This window comes from Acanthochromis polyacanthus, chromosome 23 (assembly GCF_021347895.1).
Source record: "Acanthochromis polyacanthus isolate Apoly-LR-REF ecotype Palm Island chromosome 23, KAUST_Apoly_ChrSc, whole genome shotgun sequence".
Classification (NCBI taxonomy): Eukaryota; Metazoa; Chordata; class Actinopteri; family Pomacentridae; genus Acanthochromis; species Acanthochromis polyacanthus.
The window spans coordinates 8,517,222-8,542,712 of record NC_067135.1 but is presented as its reverse complement, the minus strand read 5'-3'; the positions used below and the strand labels follow the sequence as shown (position 1 = coordinate 8,542,712).

Sequence of the window (25,491 nt, the reverse complement as noted above, 5' to 3'; positions counted from 1 at the left end):
CAACTTAAAGAACACCAAACCTACCATCAAGCATGATGGTGGCAGTATTCTGCTCCCGGTGGAACTGATGCTTTACACAAAGTAAATGGAAAAATGACCACATTCTTCAGGAAAACCTAAAAAAAAAATCATCCAGAAGGTTGATCCTGAATGCACTTTGGTGTTTTAACAAGACAATGACCCCAAACACTCATCAAAAGTGGTAAAGAAATGGCTAAACCAGCTAGAGTTAAGGTTTCAGACTGGCCTCTCCACCGTCCTGACTTAAACCCTTCTGACAATCTGTGGACTGTAATGAAGGAACCAGTCTGTGTCAGAAAGCCGACACATTTATTTGATCTGCACCGATTCTGTCAAGACAATATCAAAAGTGCCTAGGTGAGGTGAAAATGGCCAAAGGACATTTAACCCAATGTTAGAAAAGCTTTATGTATGTTTTTGATCCAGCAGATTTTGTCATATTTCCAGAAGACCAATAATAAATCGATAAAAGGACCAGAATGCTCGATTTTGATCGCTTGACACGTGATTTTTAATGATTCCATCACAGTTAATGAAGAGTTGTTGGAGTCATTGGGAACAAAATTCTGCCATGATATACACGGTCTTTACAAGTGTATGTGAACTTCTGGTCACTGCTGTAATTGTGTGAAAAAACAATGAAAAACAAGATTTTGCACAATACAACCCCTTTAAGACACTAAGATAGGTTGACCAAGTGGTTATACTATAAATATACAATCTAAAACTGAAGGAGGCTTCTCTGGTTTTAGATTTTTTTTTAAAAACTACAAATACACGCATCAACTTGTTTGCACATTACAGAAGTCAAGCTCGATGGCACTCACGTTTTTAGTGCCGTCTAATCTGAAATGACACTACTGATTTATTACTGTGCTTTCAGAAACTTTGGGGAGCTTGTGAGACAGACTAAATGTTAACTGTAGAGGCTCATACTCACGGTTTCTTGTAGACACCTGTCTGGCATGCTGTTTGTCCTTCAGTTTTACCTGATAAAGATCAAGATAATAAGAACCAAAATGAATCTCCCTGTCAGTAAAAGGAAAGTGTGCAGGTGTCTTTTCTTTTCATATAGAGGCAGATCAAAACAGACAAGTTGTGCTCTTAAAGATAAACTAGAATAAAACTAAGGAATTACTGGCTAATCCGCAATATTTGCAGTGAAAATAATGTTATTCCAGAGCTCGAGAGTGAATTTCACATTATTTTAAATCACACATAAAACATAAAATTGGTTAAACGGGACCTGAATGCTTATCATCACTTTGTAATGCAGGCTGTCCATTAAAAGCTTGTAGTTTCCAAGTTAAAATCATCATTTTTTTTCATCTTTTCAAATCTCCCTCAAGAGCCAAAAGACTGCCTTAGTATTCTGTATACATCACAAAACAACACCATCTGTGCAAAGCTGGAAAAGGCAGATCATTCCGAAGAAGATCTATCTACTAGAAGAAAACAATCTAATTATATTTGGTAAGAAATTTAAAATGATAAAAACATTGTTAAGCAAAAAATTTCACTAGACAAACCCTGGGTAACCAAGCAGTTTGACTTTATTTGTATCTTCCATGATAATTAATTGTCATCATCATCGCCAGGACCGCATCAGTTAACAGAGTTATTGCCACCAGCTCCATTACCTTCACTGTCATCATCCGCTCGAAGGATGTAATTACATTATCTTAAACAGACCAGTGACAAAAGCTATAATCCGGTGTGATATTGACAATCTAATTATCAGTTACATATTAATTAGCTTAAATACTGAGGACATTTTGCTTGACGGTGCTTGAACAGAAAGCCCATTCTCGGCTTCACACATCACTGTGTAAGACAATAATGCATTGCATGTGACATTATTGTTTTAACTCCATAGAGGCGGCATGTACATAACAACTACACTGTGGTAACAGTTCATTTGTTTGACGGCTCACAAGTAATCCAGCGGCATTAAATATTTAGCGAGAAATAAAACGTGGAAATGGGAGCGTGATCATCGCTTCTGAGGTCTGAACAGAGAGAGGTGGTTCCTGCAGCACTGATGAGCTTCTGACAAAGCGGATTTAAACTTCGACACAGATTTTCAGAGATGAACATCACATGACAATATCTGAGCTTTTAATGCAGACATCATTTTGGTACCATTTACCACACGGCCTTCCCTCGCAAATTTAACAGTTTTAGAGCATTTTCTGCACTGCTATCTTTGATTTTCTTGAAATTTTATTGCATAAAATACATTTATTTATAAACATATTTCAATTTGCGTCACATGCTTTCAGATGGACAACAGTCACTCTTTATTTCTCATCATGCCATTAATTCAGAATCTACAAAACGGGAGAAGCAGGCCTCTAATAAATGAAAAGTCACATCTTTGAGCAGACATTCATAAAAATTGCCAATGAAGGAGTCAGCTAGTGATATTTTCTGAACCATATGGAGATTTTTTTGAAACTCTGTCTTACTTGCAGACTTTAAATTGATGACAAGAGAAATGAGTGAAAAGCAAAAATCGAAGGCTTTACTCTCTAATAGCTCCTGAAATATAAATACTGTCGTCCAAGCACATCCTCAAATTTGAATGTGAAAAAACTCATGTATCATCAGAGACTGACTGATCTATTTGTCCAATTTTGCAGATTCCGAATCAATGGCTTGATGAGAATTAACAGTGAAAATTTAAGGCTTTTATCTTTAATCGTTCCTGAAATAAAAATACTGTCATCCTCGGATGGCCTCGAATTTCAACACGTAAAAAAATTACTGCAAGTGAAGTATTTTAAATATTCATAGTTTATGAAAATCAGAGATAGTTGAGCAGAAGGTCCAGGATTGTTTCAGCTGGAATAACACAACTGTTTTGTTTTTTTTGTCCACTTCTGGACCGCTCCCTTTATGCCGTGACATGTTGTTGCATCAGCAGTGTACAACAATAAGCTATTCATTGTTCCAGTGCAAAACCAAATTGCACTGATATTGTATCACCACAAATGCAAGGCTCAGTAGAGCTATTTTTTTTATTTTTTCACAATGGAAAACTGCGATTATTCATTATGTGTGTGTGGATAAGGACAGACAGTAACCTTGGCTGCTGTTTTAGCTCTGTGGGAGATTTATTAATGCTCACAAACTCACAATGTAGAGTCTGAGCTCAGAGGTTGAAAGAAGAACCCTGAATTCTGTTGTTTTTTTTTGTATAAATCCATATTAATATAATATGTGGAAGCTGCAGTTTGGTTTTAGTTGGATTATCCAGAGTAAATGTGTGAAACAACCTGATAATTCGCAGCATTAGCATCAGACTGGTCGAGTGTTTCTGAAAATGAAGGCTGAAAATGCGGCTGGAATTCATGGGACTTTGAGTCAAACCAATTGTAGACATGGTTTTTTCTTGTTTTTACAGTGTTTGATAAACTCTGCGAGGCTACTCACTTCACCCCATGACCACAAGATAAAAACAGTAACAGTATTGACAGCAATACATCGGTCATAATTGCTAGAGAGTTTTATGAGATAGTCGAGTGATGATGTTTGGTGAAGAGTTTTGTGTCCACGCAAAATAAAGAAATGGCTGAATTTGGGGACAAGAAGTAAGATGTGTGCTTTAGTTTGTAGAAATAGAATAAAGCCGATCAAACCAAATCACCTTCCTCTCTGTCACTTTATTTGTGTCGTATAGAGCAGCACAACGTGGTGGAAATGGAAGATTCACGTCATGAAATTTATCCAACAGTGCAGTTATTTCAGTGACTGAAGCTCTCATTGTTTGTGGTTATAAGTTCAGAAAGCTGCTTAGCAACATATACATGTGCAGCCAGAAGCAGGGATATTGCTTAGTAACACATTCAGTTAAAGGAAAATAAAAAAGATCCGTGGAGATAAATGCACAATCACTTCAGACAGCAGGGTGTTTGTGGGTTAAAACATTGGAAGATGTTGGACTTCTGGCCAAATCCCAGAATCTCTGGTTTTTATCAGTGGTTTCATTCAACATCTGTGTGCAACATGCTTCAGTTTCAATCCACAGCACACAAGCAGCTGTTTTCTACCCTGTTGGTCGGTTCACCCTCCAAATACAGTAACACACACGTCAGTGCTGTCACGTTTTATAAGGCTTTGCTGCTATCTAGTGGACAAAAACAACCACAACATACCACAAAATGTAAGAAAACATTCTGAGTGGATTTACACATGAACCGCACCTTTTCATTCAGCCAATATACAAAACACGCAATATAAATGTATTAAAAAAACAAACTAAACCTGTGCATGTTGGTGATAAAGACTGCACGACAGGTGTAGGATTATTCTGCTATATCTATTATTTGGAGTAAATCCTGCCACTTTATGCAAATGTTTGTTGATCATACTATTGCACATTGTGTGGATTTGTTGCAGCCACTTGTATCAGCTGCTGTCTATATGTGTAAGCACAGGCGACTTCTCTGTTTCTTTTTGTTTTGGCATGTGAACGAACTTGTACGTGTGAACTTGTGTTGACACAGGAACGCAGCATTAACTGAAATCCTGAGCGAAAAAACGTTGGCAACGTGGGACACAAAGGCAACATAGCAGGACAGTTCCATGCTTTCAGTGTTTGTATGTTTGTGTTCAGACTGCAAGTGCAGGGCGATTATGGGTTTAGGATTAATGTCACTCTAATCTAAAATAAGCTGTTATAATGGCTGCTTTAACTGCTGTGACTAAACATGCAAGCGCGCATGAGTGTGTGAGTGTTTTTTGTGTAAGACATCATGGGCACGAAGTTCTCTTGGCACACCTGAAGCGGCGGACACACTTTTGACACACTCTGAGATAATAAAACAGCTTATAAATACCCAGTAACAACACATATTAGTGTAATACATCTGTTTAACATGAAGAAAAAGAGATTTGCGAGCAAGTATAGCTCGATTTGAGGCTCACCAATCCCGGCTCGTCTGGAGGCCAAGAGCATTTTCTGTTTTACAAAAATAAAAAAATAATAGATCAAATTAAAAAAAACAGCAAAGACATGAGAATTTTCTGCAGCTGACAAAGAGGCATTTGGATATTAGACATCATTCAAACAAGCTGAAAAGTCTACTCAAGTATGCAGATGATACAGTTGTATTTGCCTGCTTTGTCTTCAGAGATTCAGATTGTAAGTTCGATCTTTTCTCATTTTAAATTTATATGACAAACTGGTTACACGAACAAAAATACATCCTGAATTCCATCCACATTATTGCAAGAAAACTTGAAAACTCGTGAAAGAAACACGATCCGGCAAATAAATGAACAAAGAAGTGTGTTCAGTGCTTTTTAGTGCTTCTTTTTGTTTAGGGACATTAAATGGAGACAGTTTTATCTACAAGTCGAGAGACTGAGATAATAATTATGTAAAAATAATTGTCTTTTAATCTCACATTCAGTCTTTTCCAGTTCTCCAGTCACACAGAAACTCACGTCCTCGTCGCTGCTTATTTTCTCCAGTCAGTTTTCTTCCTGTGACTATTTCGTCCGTCAGTCTCCTTGTGCCCAGTTCAGTTTGATGCCCCCGAAAGCTACAGAAGATCCAGAATCGGCGGATGTGAATGTGTGTCAGGATGCTTGTATGAATGTGTGTGCATGTGTGTCCCCTACACCAAACCAGGCCAGCAGTCATGCTCTACTTTTTCTTTGCAAAAAGTTGCACCGAGAGAGAACGTTCGCTGCTGAATCCAGGTTGGATGTTTCAGTATGATCCGTATTTGTGTGCCTGTGTGGGGTTCAACATGTCCATTACCTCTACCAGTCAGAAAGTCCATCCAGTGTCGGGTTTATTTTGCTCCGTTTTTGGGAAACTCATTCCTTCAATGTGCTTTTTATCATCATGTAAGCGGAAAGAGAACAAGGAGACCCGTCCGGCACCAGGCAGCGGCTGAAGTAACCTTTGAAAGGCGCTATGTAGGGAAGAAATGCTCAACTAACTACTCTAAACTGCTTCTTGCTACTTTAGCAGGTCTTGTGTGCTTTGTTAAGTATATACACGTCAAAGCACTGATGGTTGTGTGTGCCAATTAGCTTTCCTGGGCTGATTTTCCAGGAAAACATACCAACTAAGGAAGTAGGACAGGGCTACTCCCTGCTGATTCTTGTCCGTGCTCTTGTCTACATGTGTCTAAAATATCAGAATCTGTGTTGACTGATCATGGATCACTGCTTTTTGGCACTGCATTAGCCGTATTTGCTACATAGCTATTAGTAGCTACATGCATCTCTATGCCAGCAAACTTCTACACGTTTTATACTGAGGCGCTGTTTGCAGATGATTCTTCTTAAGGAGGAGGAGGAGGAGGAGGAGGAGGAGGAGGAGGTAGCAGCGTGGCCAAAGTTATTCTATCACAGGGCTGATAATGACCGACCACTGTCGTTGCTTTTATTTTGAAATTGTGAGTCCTTGTCGTAAAGCAATTTTTGTTGTTTGCTCTAAAAATTTAAAGCAATTAAAAGTCAGATTTCTTCTTGTTTTTCTTCTTTTTCTTTAAATACAAGAACTCGACTTTCCATGCAGTTCAATATTATGGTCATAAATGAGACAAATAGGTGATTTTTTTTTCATGCCTAAACACATATTGTGATATATAGTATACTGATATTGGAGGAAGGTTTTCTGGTTATTGTATTTTTCTCTTCATACTGTACAGGCCTGTCTTTGGGAACAATGTTTTAAACTATAGAACGACTACACTGTCCTAACTGGTGGACATTTTACTCATCGCCTTCAACCGCTCAGCATCTTTAAAGGCTATTTTTCCTCTTTTGCTCCTCTGTGCGTCGGGTAAATCCATTCACCCGCATAATTTGTTCAAATCTGTTTCTTTCAAAATATACAGGAATAGAGGTCATAAAAAGTGTCACGAGTGGGAAATACCTGTTTTAGAAAATGCGATCCTGTGGGAGAAAGCTCAGCCTCGAGGAGGCGTGATATGTGGAGCGAGCTGAGACGAAATCTGATCTCAGCATCTCCAGAAGCAGAGAGGTGTATCACATAACCAACGCTTTGGAAAAAAGAAAAGAAAGCAAGAGAGGATGGTGTAGGAAAGGAGGACGGGAAGGTAATGATGCATGAGCTAAATCTGTTTTTTATGTAAACACCCCTCACTGAAATGTGCAATATGTGCTAATTGTGAAAGAAAAAAAAAAGATGAAGAACTACACCTCTTAACATATGGTTTTCTTCGTAGAGAGGGATGAGGACGGAAGATGAAGTGCAGGAGAGGTGATAACGTGGAGGGAGACAGGAGGGGCAGGGTAGAGCTGAGAAGCAGAGGAAGCAACTGCTCTACTTTTATGGATGTAATTTCTATCAGCTCCATAATGGATGGAGCGGTGAGGAAACTAATGGTGAAGTATACATGACGGGACGGGGAGGAAATTGATCTTTCCTCCTCTTATTGGCACTGCCTACTGCTACGGGTGCAAGTGGGGTGCTGTGTGGAAGTTGTACTGCAAATTTTTACAAGACTTGTGTCATGTGGGGCCTGTTCGAATATCATTTCCTGATTAGAAGACAGACATGCTGCTCAGAGGGTGATAAATCCTGCAATCGTTTTTTTTTTAGTCCTCCTCTTGACTTGATCTTTTTGGCAAACCTGTTCTGTAGCTTTTAAGAATTAGAATTACCTGGGAAATGGAAAATAAGATTTAGTATAGTTTGGTCTGTGTCCATCTTGTGATTATTTGATTCCCTCCAACACTGGATTTTCTGTTTTCTTGTTCTGCCTTTTTCCCCGAAAGCATTTCCGTTTCTTTCCCTCGGCTTCACTGCACAGCATTTGCGATCTCATCTTTTAAATTCTCACCTTATCGTGCTTTAACACATTTTCAGTTCGTCTCTCTGCGTTTCATTTTAGCAAAACTGAAGTTTCAACACCTCAAATACCCCTTTAAACCTCCACTACCACCCAGCTTGTTCACCTTCTCTCCGCTGCTATCTTTAGACCTCCCACTCCTGCTCCTGCAGATATATTTGGAAACACATTCCTAAGTTTTCCCAAATATTTGATAAGCCCCTACATCCCTCTCTCTCCATCTGTGTAGTAAATGTAGGGTTTTCTTCCCTTCGCTCATTTTCTTAGCCTCCATCTTATCTCGCTCCTGCACTCGTCTATCAGCTCTCATCTCCCTCTGAGCTCATAGGTTTATTGACTTTTTACAGTAAGCACTGCATGTCTTTCCTGTCTATTCTCGCCTCTGTGTTTTTTCTTCCCTTCCTTCTAAGCCTTATTCACGTATTTGAACTTCTTCCCTGTTTCCGTGGTAATTCTGTCTATTGCAGGTCTATTCTTACCTCTTTCTCTTTGTTCTGGCTGCATCCTCTCTTCTCTTTCTGTGTGTGTCCTCTCTTTTCCTTCTGTTCTTTCTGTCTGAACCTTCCAGTTCCTACTTGTGTTTCTCTTTATCACATGTCATCTCCAGCATGGCAGCTCTCTTCTCCGTGTATAATAAGGACAGGGAAGAAGAAAGCGTCCTGGTAGGATGGAGGTCGATCCCTGTCCCCCTCCCTCCCCTCCCTCACCTCTCCTCCCCCTCCGCTCTCTTGCTCTGCCTCCTCGTCCCCCTCTCTCCCTCCTCTCTCCCTGTCCTCCCTCCTCCTCAACTCCTCCTCCTCCTCCTGTTCCTCTTCCTCGTCGTCATCATCGCCTTCTCCTTCAAGCACTCCTCTGGTCTCCTCATTGTCCTGTCTGGAACCTAACCCCAGGAATCCTCCCCCTCCTCCTCCACCACCACCACCACCTCCTCCTCCACCACTTCCTCCTCCTCCTCCTCCCCCGCTCCCTCCTCCATCCTCCCTGCCTCCACCTAGCCCTCCCCCCATGCTTCTTGAATGAAACAGGCTGTTCTGGCGTCCACCTCCGAGTCTCCCCAGAGAGAATCCACTCCTACTGAGCACCAGCCTTCCTCCGATGCCTCCACCTCCAGGCCCTGCCGCCCTGATCCCTGCCACGGTGGCATTCAGCAGGGCTGTGGTTCCCATTGGGGCCCTTAGCCTGGAGGGAAGACTGGCGCTTGATGTGGTCCTCCGGCATCGGGGGCAGCTCTGTAGGAGGTAAGCCGAGTTGAACACCACAGGCAGAGCCAGAGGAGGCGGGTTGGTGCCCTGGCTGGGGGTGGTGCCCGGAGGCCCGGAGATGGGCGTTGAGACTGTGGGGTTTGTCCCCCACTTGTGTCCAAGTCCATAAGGAGGGCTTCAGAGTAGCTCGGGACCATCTGTTGGTTACAGCGGATGTGCCACTCCAATTCTGTCATGTCCACTGTGTTGACGCGGGAGATGGCTCTGTAGCTTGTCCCATTCAGGCCAATTCCAATTCCAATCCCCCCTGGATGGATTCCATTCTCAGTCCCTCTTTCAACCCCGTCCCCTCTTCCACCTCCACCTGGCCCTCCACCGCCGACTCCCCCGCCTCCGACTGTATCCTCATCCTCCCCAAACAGCTTCTCCACATGGTAGTGGACATATGCTGTGCGATATTCAGACACGACTCGCAAGGGCCATGACAGGAGGAAAGCAGAAGCCAGCCAGAACACCCGGTGCCTGGAAAACCACGGCTGATGAGCGGGATCTGGGAACGCCAGGATGTGCTCACGGAAATCCACGTTCTTCAAGTGCATCCCCTCCCTGGCCTCCATGTAGTCGTCCAGACCTTCGTTCTCCCCAAAGAAGCGCGCTCGCTTGCAATCAAAGGGAGTAAAATTACATGTTGTGTTAGAATTAGAGCTGAAATGATAGAATACATTCAAAACTGGTTTGAGTAATTTACTGAACAAGGATAGTTTTTTTCATGGGTTTCAGTTTAATAGGCTTCTCCACACTTATGAAGACAAAATGGAAGACTATGATGAACTCTATGAGCTCTAGGCTATTTTCAGGGTAATTTCACCACCTTAACTTTTAAGCTTTTATCTTGGTCCTAGTAATGGAATGAAATAGCTTTCAGAACAGTCTAGGCTTTTCAGATCCTTAATCATTTGACATGTTAATACTTTTTTTAATCTTAGCCTTCATGTCACAAAAAAACATCATGAAACATCATTTAGTTGTTATGTACGTGTTGTTAACTATCTCACCAGCAGAGATATCTTTCCATCATCGCTTAGGGGAGATTGTCTGGAATCTGGTAATGTCAGAACTGTGGTGTTGAGATGCTCTACGACTTAGAAATCGGGAAAAGTATGTGCTTAACGCCTAACAGAAGTAATTATTCTATTAACTTGTTTGTTTACATGCAGCAACCTACAACTTTTGAATCATTTCAATGAAAAGCAAACCCATTATTTAACTTTCAAAACTGGATTACTCTTTGGCTCACAGACACAAGTAGCAGGGTGGATTCTGGTGTTTATTTTGATGTGCAGTAGGCTTACATTACGGAACAATAGGGACTTCGGCTTATTCAACTGAGAAGCAGGATTGTAAAAATAGATATTACATTCCTGAAGCTAAATCTCTTTTTGTACCGTCTTTCTTTGGTATTCGCAAAAACAAGCATAGTTCTACTCTTTCCTGTGATATATGATATGATAGCAACATTATTGCATAAACACACTAATATCTGTATTGTATTCATATTAATATATCTATGCAATGAAAAGTTCCCTGTGTAGCTAATGGGAGCACAGCTGTATAACAAAGAAAAGCTGTTAGTATTGTTGGACAGGTCATTTTGTAATTTTTTTTTTATGTGTAACATCATGCTGCAATGACTCCTTCAGGAACAATCCAGCTAAGAACATAGCACATGAACCGGCAGTGGAATGTGGTTTGTTGGGTTATATGTCCTCCTCCTTGGGTTTGAAAGACTCAGTTATTTGAAAACTACATTGGTTTATAATGACAATAATCAACATTTGAAACTTGAGTAATAACATGAAAACCACAATTACTATTTGAAATACACCTTCAGCCACATCTTACCTGGGTGAGGTAGGCAGCTTCAGCACGTGCACTTGAGAAGCTAAAGGAAAAAAAGAAGGGAATTTTTAAAAAGCAGTTGCATTTCTAAGATTAAATTCAGTCAGCCAGTGCTAAAATTGATTTACGTCTGGTACCTGAAACACTTGGTGAAACGGAGGCGAACAGCAGGGTGCAGCTGCAAGTCGAGCAGCTCCTTTGATACGTCTTTGACACCATAGCGGGCGTAGTCAAACTCTGAACTGGAGGCGTGAGTGTTGACCCGCTCATGGTAGACCTGAGGAGTGAAGGACACCGACAGAGGGGGGAAAAAATGACGAATGAGAAAATGGAGAGGAGGAGGGAGAACAGAAGAGAAGATTGACGAAGGAAGTTAATGGTAAGACATTTAAATCTTCACATATGTTTCAGCATCAATAAAGCGTGGTTACTGAATAGAATATTGTTCTTACTGCACACAGCTGTTTGCACACAGCCCCGCAATATTTCACTATAGGAGAAATTTGTATAGCAGTTATTATAAAAGCTTACAAATTAAGTTTTACAGTGCAGCTACAAACATAAAAAAGAAAGGGTGAAACTGAGGCAAAGTGTAAATGTGTGCGTCTCAGAAAGAGTCTCCTCACCTGAGTGGTCGTATATGCATCTCCATTGCGGTATCTCGTCACCTGTCTGGTCCTCCTCACATAGTGATAGCTGATGGCCTTCCACCAAATACAGGGAGTGGCCTGTTGAAGCCTCTGCACACGTTCATACACCTCCTGTGTCAAAGAGCAAAGGACGAATCTCATTAATTAATGTCACTTTTAAATAAAACCTGCAAGCTCTACAGTCTCTACAACTTAAAAAAATGTGCTAGAAATGAGATAAAACGCAACATTGCCTGAAATGTTCTTGAAATGTTCTTTCAATGGCTGTATAAGCAGACATTCTTTTATTTTTGCATAGAATCTAGTAAAAGTTTGAAGTCTGGAGCAAACAGGCTTTGCCAAGGTTTCATCAAAGTGCAAAAAAAATATGTTATATATTTTTGGCTATGGCAGATGAACAACTACATGCAATATGCTAAGAGAATTCAACAACAGAAAAACAGACCGATGACCCCAGGTCAGCTTTTCTCCACATGGCTGAGTATTACTTTTTCCCACACTCAAGTAGAAAGTTGTAAATGTTGTTCTCTCCTCATGAAATATTAAAGGTCTGCAAACTGCATTAAATGTGGGCCTATTTAGAGCAGTGACTATTGTTTATCTTTCCCAAATGCAGTTATTTTTATTGAATTTACCCATTATATTTTAACGATTTTACAGGCACAATACAACAATCAATAAGTAAACAGATTTTCCTGTTTAATGTCTTCTTTCTCTTGCAGCTGTAAACCTCAGTCTGCTGGATGCTGATGTCGACGTTACTCAACCATGTTGCTAATTTCAGTGCTAAAATTGGCTTTGACAGATACCTGAAATTCAGCATGAGCCAACATGGCCGTCTTGGAGAAGCAGTGCCAACATTCCACCAGGTAAACCACATACAGCATGGCCAGGAAGGCCAGGGGGATATAGACGTAACCGCTGGAGCACGGGCTCTCCAAGCGCAGGAGGTCAGTGTAATAGGCCGCCGAGGTGGCGTCATCGTCACCACCGAGAGTGATGGAGGCAGAGTCGAGGACAGGAACACGACAGAGAGCGCACCAGGCCAGCGTGGCAAAGCAGCCGTACATGAGGAGGGTCAGGAGGAGGCACTTCCAGTGGGACTCCCGACACAAAGAGGAGGCCAGAGACTGCTGGACTGGCCTTTGCTACAAGGGCACAGAGAGAGAGATGACAGATTAGACTTTACAGAAAGCTGACACATCTTCAAATCAGGTTGCATCACATACATAAGAAACTCCAGACATTCTTCTCTCTAATCTCAGATATACACGTATTGCAAGATCGAAAAATAAAGGAGCATCACACACTACAGGATGTTACTAGGACTATCGTACCAGAGGAACCAATCAGGCAGCAGTGCACCAAATCACATGACCTCATGGGGAAACAGATGTATAAAAATGGAGACTGCGGTGCAAGTTTCTGTAACGCTAATAATACACTGCCGTAACAAAATGACAAAAGCAAACATCTCAATGACGAATCTGAATGAAAAAGATTAGGAAGATGCACATGCTAGCTATCCTTCAGCAACAACTCCGTTTTAATATCTCTATACAAGCAAACGTTAGCCTCAAGCGCTAGAACGTGCAGTACCCCTTGGCAACAGTATCAAGCGCTGGCATGATAATCAGAATCATCATGATTTTAAGTCAAAGACACCAAACATGTTGCACAAGCTCATATGTTACAACTATCAACTGATTTTACAGAAAAAATGTTTTATTCTGCTTTCACATACAAAAAAACAGACTACTGCTTTCACTTCGATGTTGTGCAACATTTATGCTAAATGACAAATCTGCATCAAAAAAAGACTAAAGTTTCTTCTTCATCTCCTGGAGGGAACATACCAGCAAAATTATACCCAAATCATCTCACTTGCTGAACATTTTCTTATTATTGGATTACGGATGTTCCTTAAACGCCTGACATGCAGGTTAGAATTGAAGGCAGCTTGGCGACTTTGCACAGAGAAGCCTCTAGTCTCCACTCAGTGAATGCAGCACATCAACTCAGACAAGCAAGTGACCAACATTACTTTAAAAAGAAGAAATAAGTATTTCTAATGTCAGATTTACCCAAGCTGAAAACAAATACCTTTATCTAGATGTTTTCTGTGAGGACTTTAAAAATCAATATGACAGTTGATTATATTAATTTACTTGTGAGCAGCCAAAATCAAGTTTGAGATTAACATTTCATTAATTGTGCAGCATTACAATTCATCTGTCTCCAGGAAAAAAAAAAAGTTGCAAGTTTTAGTTAAGTTGCTTTAACAACACACCTCATGCTATGTGACTAATGCACATGTGCACCTTGTAATAAGCTGAAATGATAAACCATGCAGTCCCACTACCAATCAGTCTGTGATATTCTTAATATAGCAGAGCCAAAACATTTGACAAACCTCTATGTACTCATGTCAGGATTTTGATAAATAATACAGCATGCTTCAGAATGTTAATATTTAATCATGTCTGACAGGTGAAAACGATTGCAGTTATGGTTGCTACAACAATAATAAGGTATGAACAAAGATTTAACACACCTGGTGACCCCCTGGTGAGATTTTAATAACCACAATCTTCCTGTTTGGTAAACAGTGTCATATTACGGAGCGTAAGCTGAGGTCTTCACCAACAGAATGCATTGCGCTGGACCATACCCATCACAGGATAAGTGCTGCACATTAGACGCATACGCTGTTTATGCCGCTCTCTAAGTGCACGCTGCCTCACTTGCACTGTGAAGACATCATATTACAGTGCACTCAAACACACACGCATGCTTTAGATACATGCACAGATGCTCTAATGTGCCCTTCTTCTCTCTCGCCATCTTTCTATCCACACTCTTGCCAGCATGCACGTTCTCAGCATTGTAATGCAGCCAGCGAAAGAGTATGTGAATAATTTAGATGATGCTTCTAGACTGTTCTGTAGCCAACTGACTCCACTCCAACATCAGCGGCATATCAGTGTGCGTGTGAATGGGGGGAAAAGACAGAAATCTGGGAAGCGATGGGCCAAAAGATTGTGTGCTATATTTGTCGTGTGTGGGCATGAGGGCACACAGGTAACACACACCTGTACTGCTTGAGCCACATGTGTTAAGGAGTGTCTATTCTGTACTTGCATGTGCCCTCTCTTTGTCTCTGCCTGAATGCGACGAGACGAAAGAGCAACAAAGCAGATGCCAAAAGAAAAAGAAAAAAACACAGATGGGATGACACCATTGTCCTTCCCTTCTCTCAGTCAAGTCTGCCTGTCCTGTCAGCACATCACTCCCTCCATTTATCAAACACACAGCCCTCCCTCTTTATCACTCACTCTTGCCTTATGCACACTCATCTCCTTCGCTGTCCGGCACGATCGTCGTCCACAATTTGCGATTTGCTGGCATATTTGGCTGGCTGCGACACACAGCCATACGCACTGCCTTTCTATTTTTATTATTATTTTACAACTGTACGTCAAGGGCAAGTAGTGAATTGCAGAGTGAAGGGCACCTACACTCCCACTAGCCTGTCATTGCTCTGCTAATGCTCCCGAAAGGCATCCGATTGCAGACTTCGGGAAATTTCACTGGTGCCAATTTCATATTTTCTGCTTCCTGAATGCCTCCTCTCTCCACATCCTCTTTCATTTATTCTTACATAATCCTTTTTCCTTTTCCTCCTCCTTCCCCGAATCTTCCCTCCCATCTCCTAAGCATTTTACTCTCCGATCCCAACCTCTCCTCCCCCTTCACGTCTCCTCTGTTACATCCTCTTTGAAAGTCTGTCTCTAAGTGGATTGATTGGGCTAAAAGTGTAGTGTAGCGGCAGAGGGGAGGAGGATGAGGAGAGTGAGAGAGACGGAGAAACGGTCATGAACTTTTCATGAATGCAAGTATGAAAGGAAAACAAAATGAGAGAGAGGGAGGAGAGAGACTAAAGAGATGGCAGCAGTGACAGACTGCACCTCTCTCCAGGGGAGCTCGCTGCCAGAATCCATCCTTTTCGTCCTTCTCCCTACCTCCCCCCTTCTCTCATTTTGTCGTGTTGCCTCTAAATCTCGTGCTTATTTCCTGTTAAGTTTTTCAATTGTCACCCATTAGAGGAAAATATCCTAGCAATAAAAAACAACCTGCAAGGTTCTGGTCCAACATTTCCATCCGAATCTGCAGCTAGTGTGTGTGTGCGGACAGTGTGGGGGATATCAGCCAAGACAGGAGTCAAATTATTCCTGTATGCACTTATGCAATCAGTTTTTTGTCAGTATGAGCAGTTCTTATTCCCACAGGTAAAGACAAGACATGCAGCAATGTGCTGTCCCTGAGTGACACAGCCTGGAGATAATTTAATGAGCTTAGGGCGAAGCAGTGCTACAGTAACTACAAATTACCAGCTTGTAGTGGCATGTCTCCACCAAGCAGTGAGGTGGGAGTTTAAACCCACATTTATCAATACTCAGTGAGTAGAGAATACATAGAAGAAAATTCAGCAGTCGGGCAGCAATGATGCAAATTAAAACAGTTTTCTTGTTCTGTTTTAAAGTAGCTGTCAGCTTCAACAATGTATAAAAGACTAAGTGTTAAAGCAATAAAACTCAGTGCATGTTTCCAATCTGCTGATACAACTATCATTAAACACAGATGGGATGACATTTAGTGCAGAAGCATATCAGCTGATTAAACAATGTCATCACAAACTACAGTGCATCTTGCTGTTTGAGCAAGATACGCTTCAGCTGACCATCAAATCAAGGTTTATTCCTACAAAGTGGGAGTCCAAAAATGAAAAGCATGCCAATATTGTAAGGCATTCTATTTTATTTGTTTGACATGCATACAGGTCAGAAAATATCAGAAATATGCGGTGACTTTAGCAGAATTCCATTTTTTTGTTAATGTCTGTTCAACAGATTGGATATTATATGCTCACAACAGCCACATTTTTTCATATTTTAACTTATCTAGAAAAGAGTATTCAGTAGATTCTGAATCAATGGCATGTTTATAAATAAAAGTGGAAAATTCAGGCTTTCATCTTGAACAGTTACCTTGAACAAATACTGTCATTCAAAAGCGCGAAAAAATGCACCGAAAAGTGAGTCTTGGCCCTTTTCAGTAACACTTAGGCAATTATTATTCAAAATAACAATGCAAATGCGCTAAATTAGGGAGTTTACAAATGTTTTATCTGTCTTTTCTGACCACAAAAAATGAAAGACGGTGAACTCCACCAAAAACCACGGTGGCAAAATCCATCATTGACTTTAAGTGACTATTAAGAATTTCTCTCCAAGCGTTACAGTCATTTAGTGTTCATTGGTTAACTTTGGGTAAAGTTAAGTCACAGCGGCCTTTTAACACTAAGATCTCAATGGGATGAAAACTAAATTCCTCCAACCACAGCTTCTGCCGTCGTGGATGCAAAGTAAACCAGTCCACAGTCACCACACAAAACAAAGAAAGTTCACACTGAACAACCAATGATCAGAGAATAATGAAATGTACTCAGCCTGCCATTAACTTCTACATGATGCTGGCAGTTTGAAGAAATATGACTTGGATATGGGGCTGAGAAGCCATTTTTAATTGGTAGTGTCTACAGATACGGACCCGTACCCGTAGCCTGTGGCCTACGGATACGGCACTTTTCATTTGCCAGACAGATACGGACCCGTACGCGAGTCAAGAAGCTGCTAACCACTGCAAACTGTTGAAAGGTAAGCAAAGGTTAGGGTTAGGGTTAGGTTTAGGGTCCGTACCTGTAGTACCGATGCTACGGGTCCGTACCGCTAGCGTCTACCGGGAGTCACGTGACCAGATCTCGCGTATCTGATTGGCAAATGGAAAGTGCCGTATCCGTAGGCCACAGGCTACGGGTACGGGTCCGTACCTCTAGCAACAACCTTTTTAATTAGCAAATAGCTAATGACGGGTCAAATTCCACATCTAGCAACAATGCAGACAATCACATGGTGAGCAGCAGTTTGAGCTCCTTTGTTTACAAGGCTGAATGTCTATTATGGAGAAGAAGTGCCTGGAAAATAGGAAAAGCTCTTTCTTAGTTCTTTTTCTTGTGGCACTAATTTCCAGCTTGAGCTCGGGGAATCTGCCAACACCAAGACCGGAGAGAAATTTAAAATCTGTACATGTTATTGCCTGCAACTCTGAGACTGAAAAAACACAGATTTTACAATGGCGGTGATTAAAAAAAAAAATCTGAATTTAAAGTGGAACGGTCATGTAAACTCCCAATTTAGTTCATATAATCAACATAGCAAATGCAAATCAGACATACAGTGTTATGTGCATCCATAATTTCTCTTGATATTTTATTCTTGATGTCCAGCACGGCAGATTTGAGAAAGCAAACAAATTCTGGCATACTGCAGGTATAATCAGACCTCTTTGATCCAGGTTTCTCTGCAGGTAAATGTTGCTGGCTCTTGTCTGCCTCACAGATATTTAAAGGTCTGATCAAAGTTCCTCTTTAAGGTCTGACCACAATGTAAGATGGGAGGTTGGAATCATTTTGGTATGAGAAAGTAGTTCTCGGTAAACAACATCTTCTGTGCTGCCACAAAACTCTGCAGCTCTTTGGATGTGCCATGATTGTGTATGTGTTACAGCTGCCTGTGTCGAGCCTTTGCTCTTGTTTCATACAGATCAAAGGCAAATCTCAGTCTCCTTGACATCATTACCGAAAGAAATCTATATCGCCGAGTCTAGATGGTGTCCGCTTTCATTTTTTTCAGACTGAAATTTTGGACCGCCTTCCTTACAGGCTCTTTGAAGACGACAAAAACAGGGTGGTCTTTACATGACATATTCTGCTTCATTAATGACATAGCCGAGTAATTTATGCAGGAATGAAAGCACTTACATATTTTCATTACACTGCTGGGCACTACAGAGAGCTGTCTGGAAAAAAGAGCCCACATAGATGACAGGAATCTTTGACCGCAGGTTGTGTGAGTCAGAGATTTCAAAGAATTGTCTCTTGGACTTTCAGCACGTCATGCAAACATTAGATATATCCTGCTTCAATAACAATGCAAATGGCAGGGCTTTTTCAGCTATTCTGTTTGCTTCAGCCAGAAAAATCTCATTGTTCTTGTTAAATTCACTGCCACATACTGGCTCTTTGCGTTCATGTGTGCACAGGTCAAACGTGAATCCTTCATTACTTAGTGTTTTATTTTCAGGTCGTTATTCTATAGTAAAACTAGCTGGGGTTACATTTTGCACTGTGGACATGAACACTTTGAAACAGCTCAAAATAAGATGGAAAAAACTCCACTTTGTGCAGGCATGCGTATGATATTTACACACCCCTCCTTGTATTCAGGTGTCTGATAGAAAACAAGTGCTGCTCCCTCTCTCTCTCTCTCGCTCGCTCCCCCTCTGTGCCTCCGTTCGTACTGATTCAGCTGGTTAGGTGTGACTGGAGCAGCTATAATTAGCAATCCTAGCATGTGGGTGGCAAATGAAATGAGGAAGTGAGGAGAGGAAAATGTGCTGTTGATGCCTGCAGTACAGTGTTAAAAGGCTTTCAGCGCGACTGGATTGAGTCAGGTTTCTACTAACTGTGCCGAAACAATAAATAAATTGTTAACACTTGATGTGGTGGCAGTGTGTCATCATATGCTCGCAATCTGACATTCCTTATTGTTTTACAGTGAGCTCAGCGGAGGATAAAAACCCAGCAGTGGCAATTATAAGCGAGTAAGGTCTAGGTCTCCTGCTCATAAATGAAATATCACTGAAAGCAGCAGTTAGCCTATACATCAGCTTGAATTAATGCCAGCTACATTACTATACAGGAAAATGGCAGATACTGTATGTTTTCACAGCAGAGGCCTCAAAACGTCCACAATAACCTCTCAAACAACTGCAGCATGATCTGAATATTCTACTGTCCATCTGTATGAGTCATTGTTTTGCCAACGTATGGAGGGAAGAACTGTTTTTGAATCTCATTTACATCTCAGGAAAAAAAAAATCAGAATACAGAAGAGCAAACTTCAACACATAACTTTGTTGAAATGTTGAAAGGTTTGCATCTACCCTGCTAAAAGTAGGGATGTCCCAATCAATTGCTTCTTTGCCCCAATCCGATCTGAGTCATTTCATCCCAATCCTAGCTTATACAACTTGAAAAACATTAAAGTTATTAAAATCAATCTAATTCCTCAGGAAAAAAAAACGCATTTCTGCACTTAAGCTGAGGTTAAGAACCTTTTTGTAAACCTCAAATAGGGCACTGTCTGAAAAAAGTAGGGTGTAGTATGGCTCAAAGCTCCAAAGGAAGGTCAAAATCTGTATTCTCTACATGCATGTAAGAAAATGTTTGGTACATTAGCTGTAGTTCCTCTTACTGTTTAATACTGTAGTGACCAGAAGAGGCAGCTCCGTGTTGCCAAGCAGGGAGTGTTATGAGGGTTTAGCTAGCCATGGCAAGGATTTCTGTGACACCTAATGACCTCTGATCAAAGCTGGGATCAAGTAGAAAATCTTTCCAATATCCCAGTGACGTCAATAGCAGCCTAAAACACTTCTGTTGACCAAATCTGCAACATTAGCGCAGAAGAAATGTCTATCGTGTTCAGTTTCTGTCATCAAGTAAATGACTACTGAGTGATTGAGCAGCTGATTGCTGCTAAAAAAAATAAAAATAAAAATCTTCACCCTAATATTCTGCCACAAATTGTGTTCAGAGATAAAACAAGGACGGGGCTTAGGTTTGTGTCGATATCAATCAGGAAAAACTTCATTGACCCTAATCCTGATATTTGGAATTGGATCAAGACTTTCCTAAATTAATTAAAGAGAACTTTTCAACATTTTTCCTTTAGTGTTGTTAGGGCTATTAGATGTAGTGGTAACCGATCAATTAGTGCTGTGGGTGGGACATTGCTCGAGACTAAAGCTTTTGAAAGTCAAAGGCAGACACTTAGATGAATTTTCTAAATGGCGAATTAGAATTCAAATTTACCAATCTCACACTGTTGATAAAATGTACTTTCAAGGCGAACCATTTACCCTGCAACAATGTGCCATCTGCTACCTTATCAGCTGCAGGTGTAAATGATGATTATCAGCAGTTAATTCAGAAACCTGTAAAGCCGAGTGTTACGTTTGTGCAAAATCCAAGTCTATATCTATGCAAAGAGTGAAACATATGGTACCAAATTAAACTGGCGTGCGTGGAGTAACTTACTTAAAGAGACACTTGGTTTTGCTTTGAGGGGCAAAATCAGGGAGGAGAAAGACTTACAGCAGACAAAAATCGTACGCGCGTTCATTTTAGATGAAGTGTTTTAGCTTGGCATATTCTTCCCCTCAAAAAACTGTGGTTTCCTGAACACATCTGATGTTGTAAAGCTTTGTATTGCACTGTTCTGTGTAAAAATTGCATTTTTTCTCTCATAATACCAAAATTCCTCCTGCTGACACACTGGTATTGTTACATTGCAAACTGAATTTTCTGGTCACTTTCGACAGCATAAACGTGTCTATTTTTGTGTGAAGTTTCAGGATTCTGTAGAAATCCAAACTGGCTCCTTTTCTCCGTCATTATTTGTAGGGACACATTTTGTTTTTACTCTTATCTTTTCAACACCGTTATTTGGATCATGCAACTCCTTCCTTCTTTTTACACATTAAATTGTTTTCCTCCCCCGTCTGCCAAGACATATGTTGCAATTTGGGAGAATGCAGTCTTATCATTTGTTGGTGAGACTTGAAAAGAAATCAAACGCTCTGTTAAATGCAACAGACCGCCCTGCTAATGGAAATACAGCAGAAGCATTTCCATGTGAGAATGATTACATAAAGGTACGTGTAATTCAAAATTGAAATTTTAATATCTTGCTGCTCTACTTTACTTGTATTAATGCTTGTGTGAGCGTACGTGCATGCCCGTGTGGGCCAGAGAGTGAATGAACTTAGGGGAGATATGAGAGTGCAAATGCTTGAGAGGCAGAGTCAAGGAGAGAGAGACGGGAGGACGAGGCTGTAAACTCCACAAGGCAAATCTAAAACAGGAAGGAGACCAAGAGTGGAAGATGAGAGGGAGTAATGGAGGCAGAGAACAGATGCAGGCTGAAATCATTGCATTACATCGCATTGTCTGCACTGCAGGTACAGACAAAGACAGAGAGTGGTGGAATAAAGTGAAAGGGATCATTTAACAGGATTAGTAGCTCTACATATTATACACTTAGGGCTTTAAATTACTGCTGCTGAAGAGCCAAATGCTTAATTCTGTCTCTTTCTGTCATTTTTAGAAGCCATTTCATAGTTCAGCAAAGCTTAAATCAAAGACTGAACAATATAGTGACTAGTTTAATTTACTGGATGATACTGGCCTATCATTGTGATAGAAAATATCTTCAAGGTGATTTAGAAGTGAGTGGCTTTAACATGTAGTTTGTGAATTAGGGCGGCTCTGGCAGTATTATTTACAATACTGTGTCTGCAGCACATGCAGCACAAAATGCGTCACAGCTTAGCAGATGGTGGTGCGGAGTCAAGTGGTGTCTTCGCATTACGTTGCCAATGAAATATATTGTAGGAAATTTAATAGCCAACAAACTCACAACTTTCCTCATATAAAGAATACTGGGTATTATTAAAGACAATTCAATTTCTTTTATTTACTCCCAAAAGTTGGCCTCAGAAATCTAATGTGGCTGTCAGGCTCTCTATGTAACAAAGAGTAGATGGACAACAGTAAAAGATGAAGTGAGTTTCTTGCCTTGAGGCCACTAAAGAAGGATATTTAAAGCTCATTAGAACTAAAACAATTAGTCAATTTATCTACTGTGCAACTGGCACACGAATGAGAGGCCGTCAGAATGAAAAGCTCATGATTTGCTGCTTTTAAACATTTAGAGAAACTATCACTGGTATATATATATATATATATATATATATACATATATATATATGACTATATGCACACACAAAAAACATATATTAACCAAAAAGGGAAGTCTGACTAATGGACAACCGAAATAATTTTTGGTTGTAGCCACATGCTTGCATTCACAACCCTTCTGTTCAACTGCACACAACTCCATGCTTGTTAAAATCAAACAAAATTAAAGTTTTATCTCACACAACACGCACACTGTGCTGTTTTTCTTAAGATCTAGAACCGCCTGCATGTGTTAGCGAGAACAACAGCATGCCCAGATATATCCATGGTTATTTTTTCTTGGCAGCTGACTTATATAATGTGTTGCCATGGATAATTCACTCTATATCTGTTGCTTTTTACACAAATTAAAGAGGTGTGTGAGTAATAGAGGAGGTGGCGAATTGCTTAGGAGGAAAGGTTACTGGCTAAAGACATGCGAGTGTGTTGGAGGGGAAACAGGGGTGTGTGCTGAAAACTATCCTCCAAACAGAGTCGAATTCATGGCTCTGTACTGTATGTAAACACTACACTGAGAAACATGATATTTTTCTATATTTCTAGTGTAAGGACTTGGATTATAAGGGTTCAGTGGGGATGCACTGTGCTTAAAAACAACCATATATGTTAAAGGAGGCTGGTATTTGAGTAAAGTAAAAGCAAAAAAGGAAGAAAACACTCCTGCAACCATGTTTGGTGACAATAAATAAGCGACCATGCTGCTTGGGGGATGTCTTTCTGTGTGTTCCTCCACATTAGGCATCACTCTGGTATTTTGGCAGAAATGTGGGTGTGTGGCTGAACTGTGATGTCACCCTCTAGTGTATTTCAGTGGTGACAGCTGGCAGGTGGACCAGCTCCACTACAAAGAAAAGACCATCTCCCCCCCCCCCTAACAGTAACACATCATATCAGCACAGACAATAAGAGTTCCCTCCCCTCTCTGTTTACCAAAACCACAGTCTGCTCTCCATTCATACTGAAGCCAAGGTCCTTCTCCGTGTCCTTGCTCATGCACTTAACACCAAAGACATGTTTTTTCAATGAAAGAGGCTGCATGTACACGCAATCACTTCCACATCACAGTGAAGATGATTGTTTGGGAATTACACTGGAGCTGCTTCTTGAACTTTAATGAGCAAACGCGTGAAGAGAGGTTAAAGAAAACACACGAAAAAAATGTCCTTTCTTACCTGCTCTCGTCCCGACCCTTCCTCCAAAATGGGCTCTTCTGCGGTGGCCGTCTCCTCCTCCGTCTGCATTTTCCCCTCTTGCCACTCCTTCCTTCCTTAGAACCGGGCACAGGCAGCTCCCTCCCCGGTAACGTCCGAAGGCAGGGACCTCCCCGGCGGAGCAGCGAGCTCGGTCACCCCATCCGCCGCAAGTCGGTATCCAATTTCACGATAGCGGGGCCTGCGGCACACAAGCCATCCTCCGCCTCCGGACTCCGCGGGCCTTCCTCCCCGGCTGCGTCTCCTCACCGCTCCTTCCTTGCACCTGCTCCATCCTCGGGGACGAAAAAGGGAAAACGTGACTAAGCATCCAAAGTCAAAGCCCGTCGCCCTCCCTGCCAAACGCCAACTGCCCGCCGGCCTCCCCCCGTGTGCTGAGCTCGACGAGGGTGCGTGGTGTGCACGTGGGGCGCGTGGACCGACAACTCGGGGGGGGGGGGGAGCCAACCGGAGCGCGGGACTCCAGCCGCAGGAGCAACGGCAGCACCGGGGGCTCGGTAATCGGAGCCGGAAGGTTAAACGGACGGAGGCCAGCAAAAAATGGAACCGAGGGGAGGGGGGGGGAGGGGGGGGTGGGGGGGGGGGGGGGGAACCGAGGACGGTCGCGGTGGAACTTCTCTCGTCTGCTACCTCGCGTCGGTTCCCCGTTGACGTTCCATACAGGCATTCCACCCACCCACCCATTCCACCTGCGCACAGGCGCGAGGCTCCCCTGTGGAGGCACGCGCAGCACAGCCCAAATGAAATCAGGCACAGTTGCTGTTTACCAAGAGGTCTTCAGATTATCACACATTCATCACACATGTAAACACTGATTCCCGCCACGACAGTTCGAGTTTAAAACGAAATATGTTCATAAAATGGATTTGTAAGGAATAAAATAGCGGTATGAAGACCAACAACAGGTTTATTTATATTTCTACGCTGTAAAAATGATAGATTTTAAAGCAGTTTTAACTAATTTATGGAACAACTCACAGCTATTTTACACATTTTCACCGTTTGGTAAATTGTATATAATATCTAGTATAAAGGTCCGTCCCTTGTCCGTGTATATTTGGTAATTGGATTTCCGTTCTAAAGCAGGTATTGATAAACAAAAAACGAGTGGTTATTTTATTTTTGTTTTCAAAGGCAAAAATTAAAATTGAAATACAAGGCGTTTTTTCCTTTTCACGATCATAAAGGGATATACGAATTTTAAAAATGCTTTGATTTTCACTTTTTATTTACAAAAACAAAAAATAAAATAAGAACAGAAACGAAATAAGACCCGTTTTTCATTTTCTGAGACCGGAAGTGGTCATCAGCAAGGGTGGAGCTGTGATTGTCAGACTGAATCAGAGCCGAGGACTCTCTGTCCCGCCCACATTTATCGGCTTTCTTTAGCGCCCCTAGGGGCAACGACCACTAGTTCATTCAGGTTAATACGGTCACTGGACAAACCACAGAATCGGATAACCCCATCCTGATAGTAGTAGTAGTAGTGGCATCTCCCCGAAAGAGTGACATTAACCGTAGCATCCGTCCAAACAGCGGTAAAAGTAGCCTACTGGCTTAAAATGTGGCATCTCTACCAGATCGTGGCATTAACTGTGGTACCTCACCCCCTAAACCAGGGGTCGGCAAGTAGATGTTGGCTTCGGGCCAAAATGTTTGTTGTAAACAATCGAACAGCGGGCCAACCTGCGGGGGGTGCGCAGGTTGGCCGTTAACATTAACCGTGGCACT

General features: G+C 41.6%; 1 protein-coding gene across 1 annotated transcript; it reads right to left on the bottom strand.

Annotated features, from left to right (window-relative positions):
• Positions 1-1,556: 1,556 nt before the first annotated feature.
• Positions 1,557-23,960, bottom strand: LOC110962529 (transmembrane protein 151B). Its single transcript, XM_022210524.2, is given in 7 exon segments — positions 1,557-9,207; positions 9,210-9,720; positions 10,964-11,003; positions 11,098-11,237; positions 11,587-11,721; positions 12,420-12,758; positions 23,722-23,960. Coding segments are annotated over 7 exon segments (1,992 nt in total). The 5' UTR covers positions 23,791-23,960; the 3' UTR covers positions 1,557-8,449.
• Positions 23,961-25,491: the final 1,531 nt, after the last annotated feature.